Here is a 17,938-nt window from a genome sequence, read left to right on the forward strand (position 1 = left end):
ATGAGGACATGAATAAATGACATTAGTTCCAACGGTGCCCACAAGAAGCAAGCTCCAGTAGTATTGGATGGTCTATTTGTATAATGCTCTTGTGCTTACCGGCTACCCCAGCCTGGCAAATGCAGTACTGTTATGGTGCATTGCAAAAGAAGGCTGCGATGCTGAGAGAACTTCCTCTAGGTTGAGGCATACATAAGGACTCAACCATGGACGCCATTGAGGGGGGCAAGGGGGACGCTTCCCCCCCCCCCCGCCTCAGACCTTTTTTTTTTTTCGTGACTTTGCCAGAGCCCTGACGACGTCATCAAGCCTGCACATCTCTGAGAGTTCCTGCCATATTTCTTTCGCTTTTCATTTTCGTTCTATTGCCTGCAAACAGCACACGACCTGTCCTAAATAATGTGGGACTATGCAGTGGCACCCTGGTCCCAGATCTTGCCCCTCCCTGAAAAGTTGCCTTGCTGCACCCCTGAACCCAATGTGTCTAGAAATATGTGGATGCCCTGAATGCAGGTGATATCTAATGTAAACAAGTACTTGTGTGAAAGTTAAAGAAATCACGTTTCCTGACTCACGTCGTGACTGATTCATCCAAATGCACCATTTTATATCTCAAAAGAACTCACTCCTAATTATTGACAATTCTGTTAAAAGATAATACAGAAGAGAGATCTGAATGGCTTTTAAAAAAAAGAAAAGAAATGGGTTTCTCCACGGATATCAGTTTGAAACAGATTTTCGTCAACTATTTATTCAACCATTTGCTGTATGAAAATGGCTGCAAGTGTAGTGTGGCCACTACGGCGGGGATAGTGGCAGACTGAAGTTTCAAGCACTCTACCCTGAGCATACTGCACTCCTGAAGCCTGGCAACCTTTGTTCTTTTTTCCTCCTCTTTTATTGACTAAAAAAATGGGGAGGGGGGGGGGTAGAAATATCCATATCCTCGTCCTGTCAAGCATACACTGCAGAAGCCAATCATCTTGAGCTGTGATCTCTGTAAATATACCTCTGCTCAACTACTTTCAGATGAATATTGTTCTTGGTAATCAAGAATGCACAAAAGCTAAGTTCCTTGGCTTACCCACTCCGTACCTCAGTCCCACACCTCTCAGTAACTTTATTTGCTCTATTGCAAACTCATCGTTCTAAGAAGCAAAGATACACTACACTCAATCCATTGCCTTCTATTGTCCACTGTCGAACACTTATCATCGTTCCTTTGACAAAAGTGGCTTTTGAACGTCTGGTGGTATGTACTCTTGCTCTGTGGTGTCTTTAGCAGCCAAAGCAGCTTCCTCCTCTTCAACTTCAGCGAGCTTCATTTCAATTTGATCCCAATTTTCAAATGCATATAGTAACTCTTCCTTTCTGCCAAGTTCCTTCTTTTTAGCCCTGATTACTTCTATAGCCTGTTCTCTTAGGAAGTTATGTGTCTGCTTCTCCAAAGCTTCCCTACGCAATTCCTGCCAAGTTACAAAGTTTTTCTTCTGCGCTTCAATATCTGCCTGTTCAAGCGCCGGTATTTTCGTGAGTGCTGCCACGGCTAACTCGTGCAGGTCCTCGTCGCACGCCAGAGTTTCGAGTGCCTTCAAAGAATTCTCAAGCTCTTCACGTATAGGGGCAGCAGCATCGAGTTCGGATGCTGACAAACCGCTGCGGAACCGCTCCAGAGCGTCCCGCGTTACGATGCCCTGCTTTTTGGACGAGCTGCACTGTTTTATGAATTCTAATGCCTTCTCCCATTTCTGATACAAGCCACAACCAATAATGTAGTAACTGCAGTGCAACACGTCATCTTGCCCCTCACAGAACATCATCAATGTCTTGCCAATCTGGTGTTGTGGGTCGTTCAAGTCGAAATGATCGTCGAAGAAAGGATTTATAATGTTGGGAACACGAACATATACTTCCTCGTCGTCGTCGTCGTCTTGCACTGGAGGCGGGTTCGGGTCCCACGGCTCGGGTTTCGGTTCCCTGAGGTACATGTGACACGAATGAAGAGCCAAGATCCGAGTTATTGCGTTGCCAGCGTCCTCCTGTAGCATCATTTCGATTGCTACTTTGGCTGCATCGCGGTGGTTGCCACGTTTAAGGAAAGTGTCCATGAGGATGTTACTGGTGAAAGTGTCTGGAAAGATGCCGTAGTCCAAACGTTTCTGCAGTATCTTCATAAGCGTGTCGTGCATTTCGTGATCGAGAAAATACCGCACCGCCGCTGCATGAGTAGATAGTAGTGTGTTGACTGTGTGGCGCGACCGCCGTAAGCGATTGAGCACATTTTCAAACTCGGCTGCCGTGTCTTTACTCTTAACCTTGTTCAGGTAGATATCGACGTCCACAGCGCTCGCTTTCGTTTTGGTACCGAACTTCTTGCTAAGATCCACGAAGTACTTGTCGGGATCAACCGTTCGGAGAATTGGATCCTGAAACCGTTCATCCCAGGCGTCCCTGCAGGAGTAAGCATCAGACAGAATGCTCCTTGTGCTAACTGCGGATGACCGCAAGATATGGGCTTCGAATTTACACAAAGTGTGTAATGCAGCGCATGTTCTTCGACTCGCCTGGTTAATGTACAGCGCCATTTTGGCTTGGCGCACGTTGCCAACATAATCAACTGTCCCGCTACATTCGTCAGTGAACGGGGTAAACGCCCCACATCAGGTTTCGGTTTTGGATTAGCGTACTATGAGCGGTACACACGTTCACTACATGCCGCTAAATACCGTTTTGGGCATTACTGCAGTATGATTATCAAAAATTGATCCCCCCCCCCCACACACACACACAGCCCTCAACGTATTGCTCAAAGGCGCAGGCTGCATAAAAAAAAAAAAAGAAAAGGAAACGTGGGACAAACTTCGAAATCGTTTACTTTTCAGTAAACAGCAACCACTTTCCATGATACTGGCTACTGTGCTTGCCCGACTGCTTTCCGAAATTCACATTGAATTGATGATTTCTGGGGTCGTTTCGGAAGTACACCAAACTGACCAAAAATGTGTCACTCGCGGTTGCGAAGCACACGACTAAAATCCTGAATGATACAGGCAAAAATGTTTACATCCTCTCAAAGCCAAAAATCTTTCTATGGCATAACAATACCGGGATCCTGTGTATCAGTTGCTCTATTTCTTTTTTCTTTTCTTTTTTTTTTTTCTTCTTTTCTTTCCCGTTCGGTGTAAAATCGTCGACCACTGCTCGCTTCTGAATTAACGCTCGGGCTCTCTGACGAGATGCTTCGTTTTCTGCTTGTTGAAACGGAGCGTTCTTTTGCGGAATCTCGTCCCATGCACAGTGCATTGCGACGTAATGAGCGAAAGAAACACACATAAGTACAGGACGAGCTCGATGTGCTGTCGTGTGTGTCTACCGCTCATTACGTCGCAATTCACTGTCCAAACCCAGTGGCGTAGCCAGAAAGGGGAAGGGGGTTCAAACCCCTCCCGAAACCGTACCTTTGGTAGTGCATTTGGGAGAGGGAAACAAGGGGGAAATCCTCCTCCCCCATGTAAGGTCCCCATAGAAACCCTCCCGAAATATTTTTCTGGCTACGCTGCTATGTCTAAACCAACTAGCCCAACTAAATATCTACGCTAAGTCCCATGCACGATCGAAATACAGTGTTTGTATGAATCGAAAATTCGTCCTGTGCAGTGCCTATCGCGCGAATACCAATTGAAATATATTGCACTCACGCTTATACAAGAAATAAAAAAAGAAAAGAAAAACGGTACAGAAGTTAAGATACCGAGTATGAGACAAAAAAGTGAGTATAGAATATACTCGGTAGCTCAACTACGGAAAGTAGAATACTAAATGCTCGCAGGGAAACTCGTTACTTCCAAGATGCCATGAAGTTACAATTTGTCACATTTACTTTTAAACAAAGACAAACAAAGCCAAGTTTTATCTTCACTTTCTTTGTGATGTGTGGTAACGGATATCGTTCGGACTCGTAGGGAGGGGAAGGGGGGATCGTGTGTCCTGGGCCAACTTCACAGGGGAATTGTACCGACATTTGTCTCAAAGCGTCTGAGGAAACCCCAGCGAAAACACTCAGACAGCACAGCCGACGCCCGGATTCGAACCCGGGTCACCTCCCGATATCCATTGCCCACCCGGAACATAAACTAGGGGGGGGGGGGGGGGGGGGCGCCGACGCCTCCCCCGGAAAGTCCCGCTAAGAGACTGACACCAACCTTTGCGGCTCGGCGCGCCCGGTTCAAAAGAGCGAAGAACCTTGAGGCACCAACACAAAAAATGCATCTTGCAATTTGTAAAATATGTATCCGCCCACCATACTCATTATAGTACCACCACAGTAGAAGTGAGGCGAAGAAAGAAGAAACACACAGGGGATGACACAACACATAGCCTGAATTTCGCTCAAAGCAATCAGATCAATGAAACGCAGCAGTCGAAAAGGTACCAGCAGCTGCCCGTGAGGTGTAACGGTAGGATCTTCGGAACGCATATCCATTGGATGCGGGTTCAACTCCCGCTGCTGCATTTCATTGACCATATTCATTACATTGCGCGCATTTCGGGTTAAACACTGATGATTCAGTGCATTTTGTCCCATTTGCACTCGGTTTTCAAAGGCGTAATGCCTTCAGCGGTGCACATTTTCACTGTTTATATACTCTCTGTTTTTCCTTTTTTGTTGTTTCTGTTGTTCTTCCTTCCTGTTATTTCTATACCAGTTCTGCGTACATCATAGGATTTCGCCAGAGTGTGTGGTTCTTCAGCGTCAGTTTTGTGTTCTTCATTTTCCTTTTCCTTCCTTCTTATAGTTTTCTTTTCCTTCTTTTTTTTTTTTGCCTCTTCTTTTCTTCCCCTTTTACTCTTTTTTTTTTTTTTAATAACAAGCAGACATCCATCTGGCTTTCCTTTCTTTTCTTAATAAACATATCCCCCCCCCCCCCCCCGGGAAAATGAAAACTCTCCGCCTCAGTTACCAACCCGCTCGGATTTTAACCGTGGTTCAGAAAACATCCACCATCGAACGCCGTTTTAGTACACTGTTCGCAGCCCCACATTGGGCCACAAACTTCTGCCCAGCTGGAGAAGTCGGCCCTCTCGACCGCTTCCTTCGCAGGTTTCGATTTTGACACTCGATTGGACACAAAACTACACCCGGTCTTTAAACTCCCCACTTTGGAAGCCAACTAAAACTTTCTCTCTCTAACAAATCCTAGACCCCTAGACTAGACCGCCTGCTGTGGCAACAACCACCAGCGATTGTCAAGTCAAGATGACCTCCTTTCCCTCCCCACTACCTTCCTCTCCCAGACGTCCTACGGGATGTGACGTTCGAGAATTTGACAGCGTCTGGCTGCGTTTAGGGTTAAGTGTACGCGCCGCACGACTACACAGATAACAAGTATCGGGTGCGGAGGTGATTCACGGAAGATGTTGAAACATAGGACATAGCACGTCACTGAGAGACAGGTGACATCCGCTCGAATAGTCTGTTCCCAGGCTATACCGCTGCGGCTACCGTGAGCGTGCATATACCATTTGCCGACAGTATAACGTCATACGTGTGAGGCTGTTCGTCTGATCGCTAATTGTCCTCACCAAACAACGTTTACCGGAGGAAAGCAAACGTGGTGAGTGTGTATTATTTGTGATCATTGACGAACGGTGATACAAATCGAAGAAGAAACATGTATGGGAAACGAGTTGTCGGTGTCAACGACGTTGCGATCAAAGCAGTTGGAAGGGCGTGCCCGTGACAATCGCCGACTATGTTTCACGATTTCTAGAACACCGCCTTTGATGTCAGTCCTGTACAGATTGCAAACTTTCCGTAACAGGTTGTTGGCCTGCTTAAAAACGAGGCGTCTTCCTTCATTCCAAGGAGACCCTCCATGTTTGTAAAATTTATGTCGCACTCGGTATTTTCCTGTCTTGCGAATTTTGTGGTTTTTCACGTTTTGATTTTACTTCAGCTGTAATGGGTGTTCATATTTGTAGCCAGAATAGTTGGGGGGATCGGGGGTTCAACCCCCACCCCGGTACGTATCGGGGTGGGTACGGTACCGTACCTGCGGTACGTAGAACTCCTCCCGAAATATTTTTCTGGCTTACGCTACTGCCTTTGTGAGATGGATCACTGTGTGCCCTCTGAGATGTGTCCTTAGTGAACAAGTGGGGAAAGAGTGGGAAAGGAAGCCAGTGATGTACACTCTCGTAAAAAATCGATGTAAACTCCTCCAGATGTCACAGAACATTCCAAAGCGAATAAAACATTACAAAACAAATTACGATCAATCAATCATGTGGGGCACGTACGTGCCGAACGTTGGCGGGACAGTTTCTGCTGATTTCTATTTCAATATTTGTTTCTAGTATACATCAACACACCTCTCAATATGTACTGCCCCACGAAAGTCTAGGTGCACGCGTCACACACTTCGAAATGACATCCCGTTTTCGTGCAATTCACAATGAAAGACAGCAGCAACAGATATTTCAAACATCTGCTCGTGTACCGTCCCCTGACCTCCCGTGACTGTTGTTCTGTTTTTTTGTATATACAGATATCCGAAGCATGGCAGCACAGTCAGATTCAGTTGTAAGACAACTGAACAGGTTGCACATCAGCCACATGACACCGCAACAGTATTCGCCACAGCACAGCAAGAAACCTGCCCCTGTGGTTCCTCCCAAGCCGAAGAAGCTGGCAGGAAGGGCACCTCCAGTGCCAGGTAAAGAAAACTGCAAACCTATAGATTCAGTTTGAAGTTTTCATTTATCTTATTTCAAACGTACCAATACCGACAGGTGACCAAGTGTATGCAAACTGTGGTCCGCCCTCGCAAAACGCGACCGTCAAGTTGTCGGCCCTCTCCAAAGCTGAACCTCAGGCAACTCCTGCGTCAGCCGTGGTGGCCGACACGGGGGACCTTCCCCCTCCGCCCCCTCCCGTGTCTGGGCGGCCAACGGTACCCTGTGACGTGCCCTCTTATTCGGCAGCCAACCAGCCCCTCGTCTCTTGTTTGGCATCGTACTCTGAGGACCTGCTCCCGCTTCCTCCTCCGTCACCACCTCGGTCGCCCGACAGCCTCACGTACGGCACGACACAATCGTCCGCCTCCTTCCAGAATTTTAGACCACAATCCGCAGCTGTGAGTACCTACAGTGAAGTACCTACAGTACGTACCTGCGATTTGTTCAAATTCATGTAAGGCTAACAGGTACCAACCAGGTTTCCTTGAAACATTTACAGTAATTGTCCCTCGGGTATGGCATATGGCATGTATGGTCAGGTTGTACCCCTCTACATAGGTCTCCATGAATCTGTGTACTTCTGCTTCCTAGCTTGATGAAGTACTGAATTTTCAATTCACTGTCATTGATATGCAACAGTGCTGCTTGTGGCTACCCTGTGTCAGACTGTAGTCTATGACACTGCAAGACCACCTAGACGTCAGAGGTACCTTGGCATAGTGGAAATGAAGCACTAGCCACATATGGTGTCGTTTTGCATTCTGCAAAACCCAGTGTGTTCAGATAGCATTTTTGAGATGACAATTTCAGAGTGCAAGGCACAAACTCTTGCAATACTCAGTATGTTAAGGTACTTGTAGAACATTCACATCTCATGCAGTCAATATGAGCTTTGCTCATCCTTCATGCAGCCATCTGAACATTGCTGCACTTGGCAGAGGTTCATTATGAGTTTTTAATAATGTTCAGTGAACACCTGAATTGATAAGGACACTCAAATAGTTCATCTGAGAGAGAGATGGCATTGGAGTGATATTTTTTGTGTCCTTCTCCAACACCTGACTAATTTACTGCAATTGTTCCACATGCGTTATTGGTTACAGCCTTGACGTGCACCTGTTATTTTGCGGGCATGACAAGCATGTAGAAAGCATGCACAGTAGGGGTACAGTGCTGGCATGCAGAACTGGCACATTTTCTGTGATAACATCATTCATGGAGGACGACGGAGACATGGAGGCCAGGCAACCCGTACCATGTCACCAAGTTGTTGGGGCGCAGCAAGAGCAAAAAGAGGAGGAGGAACATGAAGGTTCATAACTATGTTCAGTTGTGATAGATGTAAATTTTAGTTGAAAGCTGCACGTTTAGCATTGTTTTCGCCTTCCTGAAGTTAAATGAGACGTCGCCTTTCTCCTGGTTGTGAAAGGGCCAATGGAACCACCTGTGAGTTTCTCATATGAATGTATGAGAGAGATGGGATGGGTCGAAGTTGTGCAAGGCAAGGAAAAGCTGTCTGTCCTGTACATGAGGCGCAGCTGGCACAATACTAGACAGATATCATAGTTTCAAGTCCAAATTGTGGTGCTCGTGCATAGGGGTGGTTTCGTGAGCCATGCATTGATTACAAATGATAGGCAAAATAGTTTTTAAGGCTTTGGGAGAATTGACCATATTTGTGTTAGTCTAGGTTTACTTAACCTCTTGTAGCCCACGTGCTACACTTTAATCTGTAAAGTGCAATTTGTATGTCAAGCAGTTCAACGACCACCACAGTAACGTGCTTGATCTCATGGGCTCAAATGTGTTAACCAATGAAGGCTTATGAAGGGATATTTAGCAGCATTAAAACAACCTGTTTGCAGTTGAACAAAACAAGAAAAGTCATATTACCTCAACAAATTTCTTGCCGCCACGACTAACGTGCCCACGCTGTTGTAGGAATCTGCCCATAACCTAATGAGCGTAAAAATGCACGAAGTTGTAACGAACTGCAACACGGCTGGAGATGCCTTACCCGAAGGATCCAGCACGCTCTTCAATCAATCACCTTTGCTAGTGTGCCGCACTGTCGTCTACGGTGAACTTCTTGTACTGTTGTAGATAATTAGCCTGCTTTCCTTTGGGTGTGCAATCAAAACGCTCACTCGTGCCGTTACGACTGTTGGCGGGAAGGACGCAGACGCACAGTGTCGAATGGCACGTGGTCTGTTCTGCGCTGTCACATCAAAATAACGGCGGCTTTCACTCATAATGCGACTTTCACTCAATAAAATGTGATGAATGACGATAGTATACTTGCCATGTCGTTCCGTCTGTTTCTTGGCACGCCACCCGAGACCTTGTTAGCAGACGACGTTGTGTTCATGGGATTCGGGATGTCGACTGCGCATTACCGCAGAACCACTGGACCCGCGAATGTGTCCTCTGCTTTGTGTTTTTCGCGTCCACACATCGGTGTGACGTGGAGACCCGGGGCTCCTTTTGCGCCAATCTATTTCTGGCTTCCCTCACTGGTAGACGCGCACGTCGGAGGAACAAATAAATTAACGCCGCCGCAGAATGCGGACAGTTTTTGCATTGCACCAAGAAGCATCGCCAGCTTCAGAACGCTGCAAGCCGGAGTTCATGTGAAGGAAGTGTTCATGTAAGTCGACGCATCCCCTTCCGCGTGCTCCTTGCGACATACCACTCCTTCCCTGTATAAGGACCGCAATGGATCCGGCTCGCGCAATCTACGGGCACGTAAATTGGATGTCACGCGGCTCGTCGCTGACAGCTCGCGTTATCGTGCGCAGGCCTGCACGTTCTCGGTTGCTTTGTGGTATTACTTCCTCAGTTCAGTCTTCACGTTGCTGCAAAACATCACTTCACCAGTGTGCTTTTCCTGCTATCATATTTTCCAGCACCTACAGTAGCCCATCCCCTTTAGTTTCTGAGGGTCTTTCTGCTTTGCTTTCTCTTTTCAGAGCACTTATGACACTGGTTCCATTTATGAGCCGATAGTTCCACGGCCACAGAGCCAGATGTCAGGGTACAGCAGCACGGGGTCATCCTTGTATTCCTCCTATTACCCCGGCAGAACACTGGGGAAGCCAGGTGGCCACCAGAGGCAAGAGGCAGAGGTTGATCACCTCACCGACCTTCTTGTTCAAAGCATGGAGAACTCCGGCGATCCAGACTTCTTCGGTAGGTCGTGGCACCACGGCGATTGGAAATGCTTCGGTAGCAGAGGCAGTTATTGGATAGCTTATGCATTGTGGATAATGCTTTTTTGTTTGTTTGTATTAATGCGTACGTAGATGATGAACCACCAGTTATTGGTAAGGCACGAGATATTCACCACTCTGCCTGCAACAGCTTTGTACTCTTCTGCATAGACGTTTTCCCACTTTGAACGTGATCTGTTTAATGCGTTGTGATGACTGTGATATTTCAGGCATGTGCTACAAATGTGGTGAGAAAGTCCTTGGAGAAGGCAGTGGGTGCACCGCCATGGATCAAGTGTATCACATAAAATGTTTCACCTGCTATGTGTGTGGTAAGATGCATTTTAGAAACGTGGAAAATTCAGCACCTCATAGCGATTGCAATGCAGCAAAGGAGCTTCGTGGGAAGCCGTTTTTTGCCATGGATGGGAAACCTTACTGTGAAGATGATTACTTGGTAAGAATGATAACTACATTTACGGGACAAAAAAAAAAAGGCCTGTAATGTACCCCTCTCACTGCCGTGGTAAGACTCAATCCAAAGCACAGGAGTGTGCAATTTCATCCAGGCCAGTATTAGCTTGTGAATGTCACAGTTCCACAGAGCTCCTTACTAATGTCCCTTGCGGGTTGCCTGTCAACGGTATTCAGTGAAACAACACAGTCATCTCGAACTGTTAAAAAGCAATGAATCTGTCCTCCTTACAGAACACCCTAGAGAAATGCTGCGTGTGTGAGAAGCCAATTCTAGACAGAGTAAGCATTGGTTTCCCAAAGTAGATTTCTACTCAAAGTGATATACTCCAACGACATTATATCTCCAGATCCTGAGAGCAACTGGCAAGCCATACCACCCAGCGTGCTTCACATGTGTAATGTGTGGAAAGTGTCTGGACGGCATCCCGTTTACCGTGGATGCTACCAACCAAATACACTGCATCGATGACTTCCACAAGTATGTCTCGATCCCTCGCGTAAGCTAAGCCTACGACCAACGACCCGTTATCTCTCGACAGGAAGTTTGCTCCGCGGTGCTGCGTTTGCTCTCAGCCCATAATGCCAGAGCCTGGAAAAGAAGAAACAGTCAGAGTAGTTGCCCTGGACAGAAGCTTCCATATCAACTGCTACAGATGCGAAGTGAGTCGCATCATGTCCTGGTGGTTTCGTCTGTCTGCGATACATACTTTACCGTCTTCTTACAGGACTGTGGGCTCCTGTTGTCCTCCGAAGCAGACGGAAGAGGCTGCTACCCCCTCGACGACCACATACTCTGCAGGGCATGCAACGCTCGTCGTGTGCAGACCCTCACGTCGCGGATGGTCTCCGAGCTTTGAACTCTGTTACGCTGTGGACTGAATGTTCAGACTTACTGTGATAAGTTTAGCATCTTACCCGTGCTTACCTTGCTTGGTGTCAAATCGTCTCTCCCACAGCTTTTTCTTTTAGACAACTAGATACAATGCATATACTTAATGTCCCGCTGGCGCAATTGTACATATGTAACTGTGACAAAATACTTGCGAATAAATCTTGAAAGCACAAGTGGGTCATGTCTTTGCATCAGCGATGCACACCGTACTTTTATTGTCTCTATTTTACACAAAATGTACAAGTCAAGTCAAATGCATTTGAGGCTACTAGAGAATGCAAAGGAAAATCACAGTAACACCATGTACACCCTACTATGAGTGGAACACCATTAAAGGGCAGCTCCAGAGTGACTGAGCTTTAGTCTTTTACTATGGAAGCAGGTCGGCCAAGAATGGTAGCCGTAACTTACTCACGCTGCTTCAATCGCAAATGTTCCAGCCGTGCTGAACCCAACTTGACTGAAAGGATTCCTATGGAGGTGCCCTCTAATTAATGCCTCGGCTTACACTTGCTGTATTATGGTGGATCAAAAAGGAACGAAAAAAAAGTGCAGAAAAGAACGTTTAGACCAAGCTTGGTCGCTTACCAGGAGAAAGAAAGCAAATTTTTTTTCAAAGATTTGCTCCTGCACAAACATTCCGTAAGAGCTTCGGCGCATTCTGCACATGGGATGCCCCCCCGTTTTAATGTTTTATAAAATTTTGTTACAAATTTGTCGCCAGAACCTCAAAGACCGTACACATCTTCGTCGCTATACGCTATGTACAGGAAGAAGTCTTCTTCGTGATGTTCCTGAAAAGAAGCACAAAATGCTTGGTGGATTGCTTTTTCTATAGCTTTGTCACCGTTCAGGATAGCCCGGCAGTCACAACCAATAGACGACTTCAGAAAATCCCAGAGAGCTTAGTGCCGCCTTGAACTATGGGAACTTGCTCATATCAGAGGAGGAGGAGGCCTCCAAACTGTTTCGGTTTCTCCTCTCTCAACCTGTTGTCCACAAGGTTTCAAGGTCAGCAAAAACAAAATGTGAAGGGCAGCTCTCCCTTCCTAATTACAGTGATTTCCCAGGATGCAATGCATGCGCAAGGAGCACTGGGATTTCCTGAAACCTCGTCGAAATCACTCTTCTATTGCGAACCGAAAGAGACCGTGTCTGGTACAGATTTGGTTAGAACAGGACCACGCCGTACCACAGATTGCCTACCATGAAATTAGGGGCTCTGCATTGTAACTAACTGACACCGTAGAACTCTTTATGGTGAACTTAGTTCCACCACTAGAAAATTTCACTATATCAGTAGTTCATGGTTGCTGAGCAGCCTGGGTGGATCGGTAGGTAGCATGTTCACCTACTGATTCACACGGTTCCGGGTTAGATCCCAGCTGAACTTGGTGGCAGGATACAAGTTGCTTAGACACGCAGTCTTTCGCAAAAGGGGGTTAAATACAGTGTGCTGAGCCTTCAGTGCATGTTAAAGAGCCCTCAGGTGGGCAAAATGATCTACAGACTGACCCCTGTGGAGTTGCTTGTTATGCTCATGATCATACTTGTCTTGAGACGTACACCACAAATTATCAATTATCAGTTCATGGTTGGGGCTTCAAAATATGAGCCTTCAGGTTTACCTCACTACAGCAGAACTACAATATCCAGAGTCCTGACAATCAACAAGTCTGCACAACAAATGTTGGGACGAGCACACCTGCCGTTCTTGTTTCTTGTCATTTCTCTGATTCCACACAAATATGTATACTCATCAAGGAAAGTGGCGCCTGACACTACAACATGTTGACAGCTTTTTGGTTGAAGAATAAAAAATGTTTGTGTGTGAAGTTGGCCCTCTCAGCCTGTCTGGATGTGGCTGCTGCATTTGTCAACGAACAGATTATCTCCCTCTCGTTCTTTCGCAGAATCTTCGTCGAGTGCAAACTGCTTATCAACATCAGAGTAGAGCTCTCTGCTCACCTGATAAAGGGATCCCATAGTAGCACTTGTAGGAGGGATGACATTATTCACAATGAAAAAGAGCGCATCCTCCGCCCTTAGGTGGATCCGCTTTCTGATGAGGAAGTAAAACTGACCCACGGTCAGATCTGATGGCACCAGGTATTTCTTTTTGTCCAGGTCGCCAATGTGAGCCTTCGGCGCCTTTTCCACAATGACCTGAGCAAAACAGGGCAAACGATTCTGTAAATTTTCCAATCTATGAACAAAGGCCTTAGGCAGCAGCGTAGCCAGAAAAATATTTCGGGATAGGTTCCATGGGGACCTTGCATGGGCGAGGAGGACTTTTACCCCTTGTATCCCTCTCCCAAATGCACTACCAAAGGTACCATTTCGGGGGGGGGGGGGGGTTGAACACCCTCCACTGGCTACGCCGGCGGCCTTAGGCACAATGATAGCTAGACAGACGCTATTAGACTCTCAGGGAGCGCTGCCTGTCCTTGGCTGATGAAGGTGTTGTGTCATCACTTAGCATACAAAGGCAAGGAACAGTGACGACGTCCGATACGACACACGATACCTGAACTGGAACAAGAAAGCTCAAATGCTGCGAATACGAAATGACGTGGACGGACAAAAATCTTGTCTTTATAAGTCAGCGTATTGCACAGCTGGAACTACGGACCTCGGGCAACAACTGAATATTCTCTTGGGTTCTTCGCAGATCTCACACAAGCTGTTTGAACGACAATTCGTTTTGAGAACTTGGTCGTCACAGCAGAACTTAAAACTGCATAGCAAGGTCACTACGCACTTCTCAAAAATAAGAGCTTTTAACACTCACAGGCACCCTGTCAGGATACTTCTTGCGAATCTTCTCGCCTTCGCCCCTCCTCTTCTCAAACGGATGTTCTTCCTTGTACTGGAACTTCATTTCGCTCTAACACACACACCACAACAGCAAAATTTAGAATTGCGAAGCTCCAAAGCTTTCTTCCGAGTGACTGTCCCCTTTTGGAGGATAATGGCGACTGTTTGTAAATAGTTCCGCCGAAGTGCTTCGGGGTATGCGACGTAAAACGTAGTCCTCTGATTAACCTCTCGGTTGAACAGAAACCTGTTCCAGTCGAAATTTCATGTCGCGATTTTTGAAAAGATATGGCGAGATTTTCAAAAACTAAAGCGCAGGTATTGAAACTTTCTTAACGTAGTGAAAACGTTTGCTTAAGGCGGAGGAACACATTTCAACATCACGTGCTCTTGAACGCCCGGATGATGTCACCATGTCACCTGGCAGATGTAAGCCGCAAACAGTGAGCTGAGAGGTGATGATGTGTGACTACGGTGACTAGTGAGGATATAACTTGCTTTACATAGCACTCTAAAGCGGAGGTTCTTCATTTGGATAAGGAACCAACGGAAGCAGTTATGACAGACATAAGTCGACAGCTGCAGGACTATTTGAGTCGTAATGATGTACGAAGAGAAACAAAATTTTTTGGTGGCGAATCTCTAAAGAAACTTTTGGGCTCGTCGACAGAAGACTCAGCTGACACTACTGGCAATAGCAACCAGTGGATTGCCGAGGCAGAAAAAGACTCGTGTCTACCTTCTTTGGTGCGTTGAAGCTGTAAGACACTTTTCGACCAAGAGCAACAAACACGAGTATGACCTAACGCTACGTCATTTCTTCTCAATTTGTTGCAGTCTAAGAAACAAAGGATTGTTGGATTCATGGCGTTTATAGCAATGGGAATTTTCTGCTTAACGTTGGTAAGCCAGTTTGTACATACACGTCTGAAAAAAAAAAAAAAAAAAGACTCATAGAAGGGGAATGAGCCCATGAACAGCAACAGAAGCATGGGAATGAGCCATGTGTACATGCATGTTAAGAATCTAGAATTATGTAATCTAAATCTAAAGATCATGGCAAAAATGCATTCCGAGTCCTTGTGACCATGCTCATATCCTGTAGGGTGCCTGAATACTATTCCACTATTAGGCACTATTATTAAGCTACTATTCAGGCACCCTAATATCCTGTTGCTAGGAGGTATTAAAAGGCTGAGCTTGTGCATAGAGGTCTCCGAGCTTGCGTTAAAAAAATGTGTCGTACGACATATGGAATGCAATAGGCATCAATGTGTCCTGTCAGAAACTAGCTTGTGTGAATTTTTGTTGATTGTCAGTTGTCGCTGACTCCTGTCTCTAGATGCTGTTGCAAAGTGAAGAACAGCCCAAAAATGATACAATACAAAAGAAATAAAACTCGTCTTGAAATCAAGTTTTGTTTTCAGTTCATTCCATTGATGTCAAATTGGGTCCAGATGTCAATATTTTTTTCTTTAATTTCGCTGGAAAAACATTTGGTCATAGCGAGACAGTGGAACACGGTCTTGCCCTGTGTATCCCGTCGCGTTGGTTTCTCAACTTCTATTATCTCTCACTTAACACAATATCAACATTTATATCTTAATATCGACATCTATCATTTTAAAGGGCCTCGCAGACAGTGGTCTGCTTCAAGCCACCCTGTGGATTCGGACCCAGTCCGGGACAAAAGTTTGTGGGGCACAGATTGTCGTTTGAAGGTCCCTGCTTTACCCCATTAAGGCCATCATCAAAGCCTCCAAGAGACTAGTCCACACCCCTGAATGGATAGGTGTGCCTGCTTCTCTCTGTCACCAATGTGTCGCAGAGGGAGAGAATGGCAGCGCTACCGTGTTCCATAAATGTGTGTCCAGCACTGTAGAGTCATCTGAAGTCCGCTAGCTATTACGCACCATGACTGTATAAAAAATTAGTGGTAGCCTGTCCGTTCCGCCAAGATTAAAAACGGCACGTAGCATGCAGATCAGTTTCATGAGATAAACTCGAGAAAGCTCTATGCACAACTCAGTTATGACAGGATAGAAGGGTGCTGAGTGTTCCTTTCACATCAAAAATGTGTTCTTCAAAAGTTTTATCGCTTATTATTATTTTTTTTTTAATGTGCAGATGGTGAATATGTACCCTTCAGAATGCTTTCTTTGCCACTTTAGAAGCTGAACTCTTCATCTTCTTATTCCAACTAGGCAGGGATGTATGCTCCATTCCTGGTGCTCAAGGCAAGAAAATTTGCTCTTCTCTACACAATGGGTAGCCTATTTATAATTAGCAGGCAAGTATTGTTATCCTTATTACAGGCAGAGGATGCTCCTGACTTGGAAGCACCGCAAGCAGAACAATCGTACGGGTCTGTAACCTATATGTTTCTGTTTCTCCCGTACAGCTTTGCACTTCTGTGGGGACCAACGAACCATATAAAACATTTATTTTCAAAAGAGAGATTACCATTCACGTTAACATACTTTGGAACAAGTTGCTTGACGCTTTACTTTGCCTTGTGGGTAAGTATATCGAGTTGCGACATTTCGTTCCAAGTTATGCGGGTCAAACGTTAATAAATTGAGAGAACGATGAGAAAGCAGGCGACCTGATGGTATGGATATCCATACTTAGGACCCTCAGGTTGAGAGGAAAGAGTGTCGCATATGTCTTCTTTCCTGTCAATCTCAGGGTTCTAGGTATGGGTAGAAAAATTATTTGCATCAGTGTAATCCTGCATTCCAGAGCTTATAAGATTCCGTGTTTGTTCTATGTGTTTTTTTTGTACCATCTCGTCTGTTTTCTCGCCGTTTTAAGTGCTCTGCATGTTTTCCTGCATACTACAATTCCTCGGCAAAGGCAACATGACCTTGAGTCTGAGGGCAACGACGGGACGGACGAAGGAACACACATGTCCGTCCTGCCTCGTCGTCGTCCTCAAACTCATGTTGCCTTTGCCACGATTTCACCACCTTAATGCATCTTGCTTTTGACCACAATGCCTCACTTGAGAGATGAAAGTCACTGAACATCAGTTCTCTCATAATGCCTCACTTACTCTTTTTTTGGGTTGACAGTGGCCATTCAGAACAATTGGATCACTAGTATTGCCGTTTCCAGAAAGTTGTGTTCCATGTGAACTCACTGTCTAACACCACACGCAACGCTCCTCTGCACCTCAAAGTCCAAGGTCATTGGCACATGCACACAAACAGAAAGAGAAGAGGTTTATTAGCACACGATTTTGATGGGATATTGTTTTAAATAATCTGTGATGGGATGATTTGCTTCGTGAAGGGTAATTCGCTATACAAGATGGTCTGGTCAGTTTGTATCGTACAGTACATCCAGAGTATACCAGTGTGGCAAGCTTTTTGTCTTACGAGATGCAATTTTCCTTATAATTGTAGGAGAGAAACACATTACTCACTGCCATATTTGCAGTCTGCCAGCTTGTCAGTCTTTTGTGGTAAGCCACTGCTAATACTGTTCTTGGCAGTTTCATACAGCAGTTTGTCTGCTTCCTTTTCAGGTACATCGTTAGCTACATTCCTGGAGGTCAAACTGGGCTCCGTTTCTTCTCAAAAATATTTACTTCAGTTGTAACAAGGACGGCAAGCAAAGCATTACCTGTGTAAACGACTGGATTGCAGATGCCCGTGAAGTCATGTCACAGCAGTACTCCTGCAGTGTCTAAGCATATAGAAAAGAGGCCTTCGTTTGTTTTGTACATATAGCCTTCCATTGCATTATCTCATCTTGTAAACTACCAATACAGAGTCTTAATAAAAATGTATATGCAGTGATG

The 17,938-nt window shown here is 45.7% G+C and overlaps 5 protein-coding genes across 7 annotated transcripts in view; 2 read left to right on the forward strand and 3 right to left on the reverse strand.

The window, feature by feature from the left end:
- The window catches only part of LOC135371179 (uncharacterized sugar kinase YegV-like), a 39,235-nt gene extending 30,031 nt beyond the window's left edge, over positions 1-9,204 (reverse strand). Inside the window, exons 1-3 of one of the 3 annotated variants that reach the window (XM_064605238.1) lie at positions 9,041-9,204; positions 8,756-8,956; positions 8,632-8,694 (exon numbers count right to left, since the gene is read on the reverse strand). In XM_064605238.1, coding sequence (XP_064461308.1) covers positions 8,632-8,691 — 60 coding nt within the window. In that variant the 5' untranslated portion in view covers positions 8,692-8,694; positions 8,756-8,956; positions 9,041-9,204. The remainder of the gene's footprint in view (positions 1-8,631; positions 8,695-8,755; positions 8,957-9,040) is intronic. The other 2 variants (XM_064605237.1, XM_064605236.1) reach the window with 2 other exon arrangements.
- On the reverse strand, positions 1,101-2,608 carry LOC135371182 (small ribosomal subunit protein mS27-like). Its single transcript, XM_064605241.1, has one exon. The coding sequence runs from the start codon at positions 2,583-2,585 to the stop codon at positions 1,212-1,214; it is 1,374 nt and encodes a 457-aa protein (XP_064461311.1). The 5' UTR covers positions 2,586-2,608; the 3' UTR covers positions 1,101-1,211.
- On the forward strand, positions 5,329-11,489 carry LOC135371183 (lipoma-preferred partner homolog). Its single transcript, XM_064605242.1, has 10 exons — positions 5,329-5,615; positions 6,549-6,716; positions 6,793-7,136; positions 9,708-9,927; positions 10,178-10,279; positions 10,337-10,404; positions 10,656-10,703; positions 10,772-10,902; positions 10,964-11,084; positions 11,150-11,489. The coding sequence occupies exons 2-10, from the start codon at positions 6,560-6,562 to the stop codon at positions 11,279-11,281; spliced, it is 1,323 nt and encodes a 440-aa protein (XP_064461312.1). The 5' UTR covers positions 5,329-5,615; positions 6,549-6,559; the 3' UTR covers positions 11,282-11,489.
- Positions 11,490-11,494: 5 nt separating this feature from the next.
- On the reverse strand, positions 11,495-14,306 carry LOC135371188 (gamma-aminobutyric acid receptor-associated protein). The gene is made up of 3 exons (XM_064605247.1): positions 14,108-14,306; positions 13,285-13,482; positions 11,495-12,110 (listed from the first exon to the last, which is right to left on the reverse strand). The coding sequence occupies exons 1-3, from the start codon at positions 14,195-14,197 to the stop codon at positions 12,045-12,047; spliced, it is 354 nt and encodes a 117-aa protein (XP_064461317.1). The 5' UTR covers positions 14,198-14,306; the 3' UTR covers positions 11,495-12,044.
- A 209-nt stretch (positions 14,307-14,515) lies between these two features.
- On the forward strand, positions 14,516-17,932 carry LOC135371186 (uncharacterized). Its single transcript, XM_064605245.1, has 6 exons — positions 14,516-14,880; positions 14,971-15,036; positions 16,338-16,423; positions 16,535-16,652; positions 17,541-17,599; positions 17,663-17,932. Exons 1-6 carry the CDS (start codon positions 14,692-14,694, stop codon positions 17,766-17,768), a joined length of 624 nt encoding a protein of 207 aa, XP_064461315.1. The 5' UTR covers positions 14,516-14,691; the 3' UTR covers positions 17,769-17,932.
- Positions 17,933-17,938: the final 6 nt, after the last annotated feature.

The sequence above is a fragment of the Ornithodoros turicata genome, chromosome 10 (assembly GCF_037126465.1).
Source record: "Ornithodoros turicata isolate Travis chromosome 10, ASM3712646v1, whole genome shotgun sequence".
Taxonomy (NCBI): domain Eukaryota; kingdom Metazoa; phylum Arthropoda; class Arachnida; order Ixodida; family Argasidae; genus Ornithodoros; species Ornithodoros turicata.

Bases quoted from the DNA above. Each gene is read 5' to 3' on its own strand.
- LOC135371182 (XM_064605241.1), bottom strand. From the start codon at position 2,585: ATGGCGCTGTACATTAACCAGGCGAGTCGAAGAACATGCGCTGCATTA.
- LOC135371183 (XM_064605242.1), top strand. From the start codon at position 6,560: ATGGCAGCACAGTCAGATTCAGTTGTAAGACAACTGAACAGGTTGCAC. The intron at 6,717-6,792 runs GTAAAGAAAACT...CAATACCGACAG, and splicing joins AAGGGCACCTCCAGTGCCAG to GTGACCAAGTGTATGCAAAC. The intron at 11,085-11,149 runs GTGAGTCGCATC...GTCTTCTTACAG, and splicing joins TCAACTGCTACAGATGCGAA to GACTGTGGGCTCCTGTTGTC.
- LOC135371188 (XM_064605247.1), bottom strand. From the start codon at position 14,197: ATGAAGTTCCAGTACAAGGAAGAACATCCGTTTGAGAAGAGGAGGGGC. The intron at 13,483-14,107 runs GTGAGTGTTAAA...TGTTTTGCTCAG, and splicing joins AGTATCCTGACAGGGTGCCT to GTCATTGTGGAAAAGGCGCC. The intron at 12,111-13,284 runs GTGAGCAGAGAG...GCTTCTTTTCAG, and splicing joins CTATGGGATCCCTTTATCAG to GAACATCACGAAGAAGACTT.
- LOC135371186 (XM_064605245.1), top strand. From the start codon at position 14,692: ATGACAGACATAAGTCGACAGCTGCAGGACTATTTGAGTCGTAATGAT. The intron at 14,881-14,970 runs GTGCGTTGAAGC...AATTTGTTGCAG, and splicing joins ACTCGTGTCTACCTTCTTTG to TCTAAGAAACAAAGGATTGT. The intron at 16,424-16,534 runs GCAAGTATTGTT...TCTCCCGTACAG, and splicing joins AGCCTATTTATAATTAGCAG to CTTTGCACTTCTGTGGGGAC.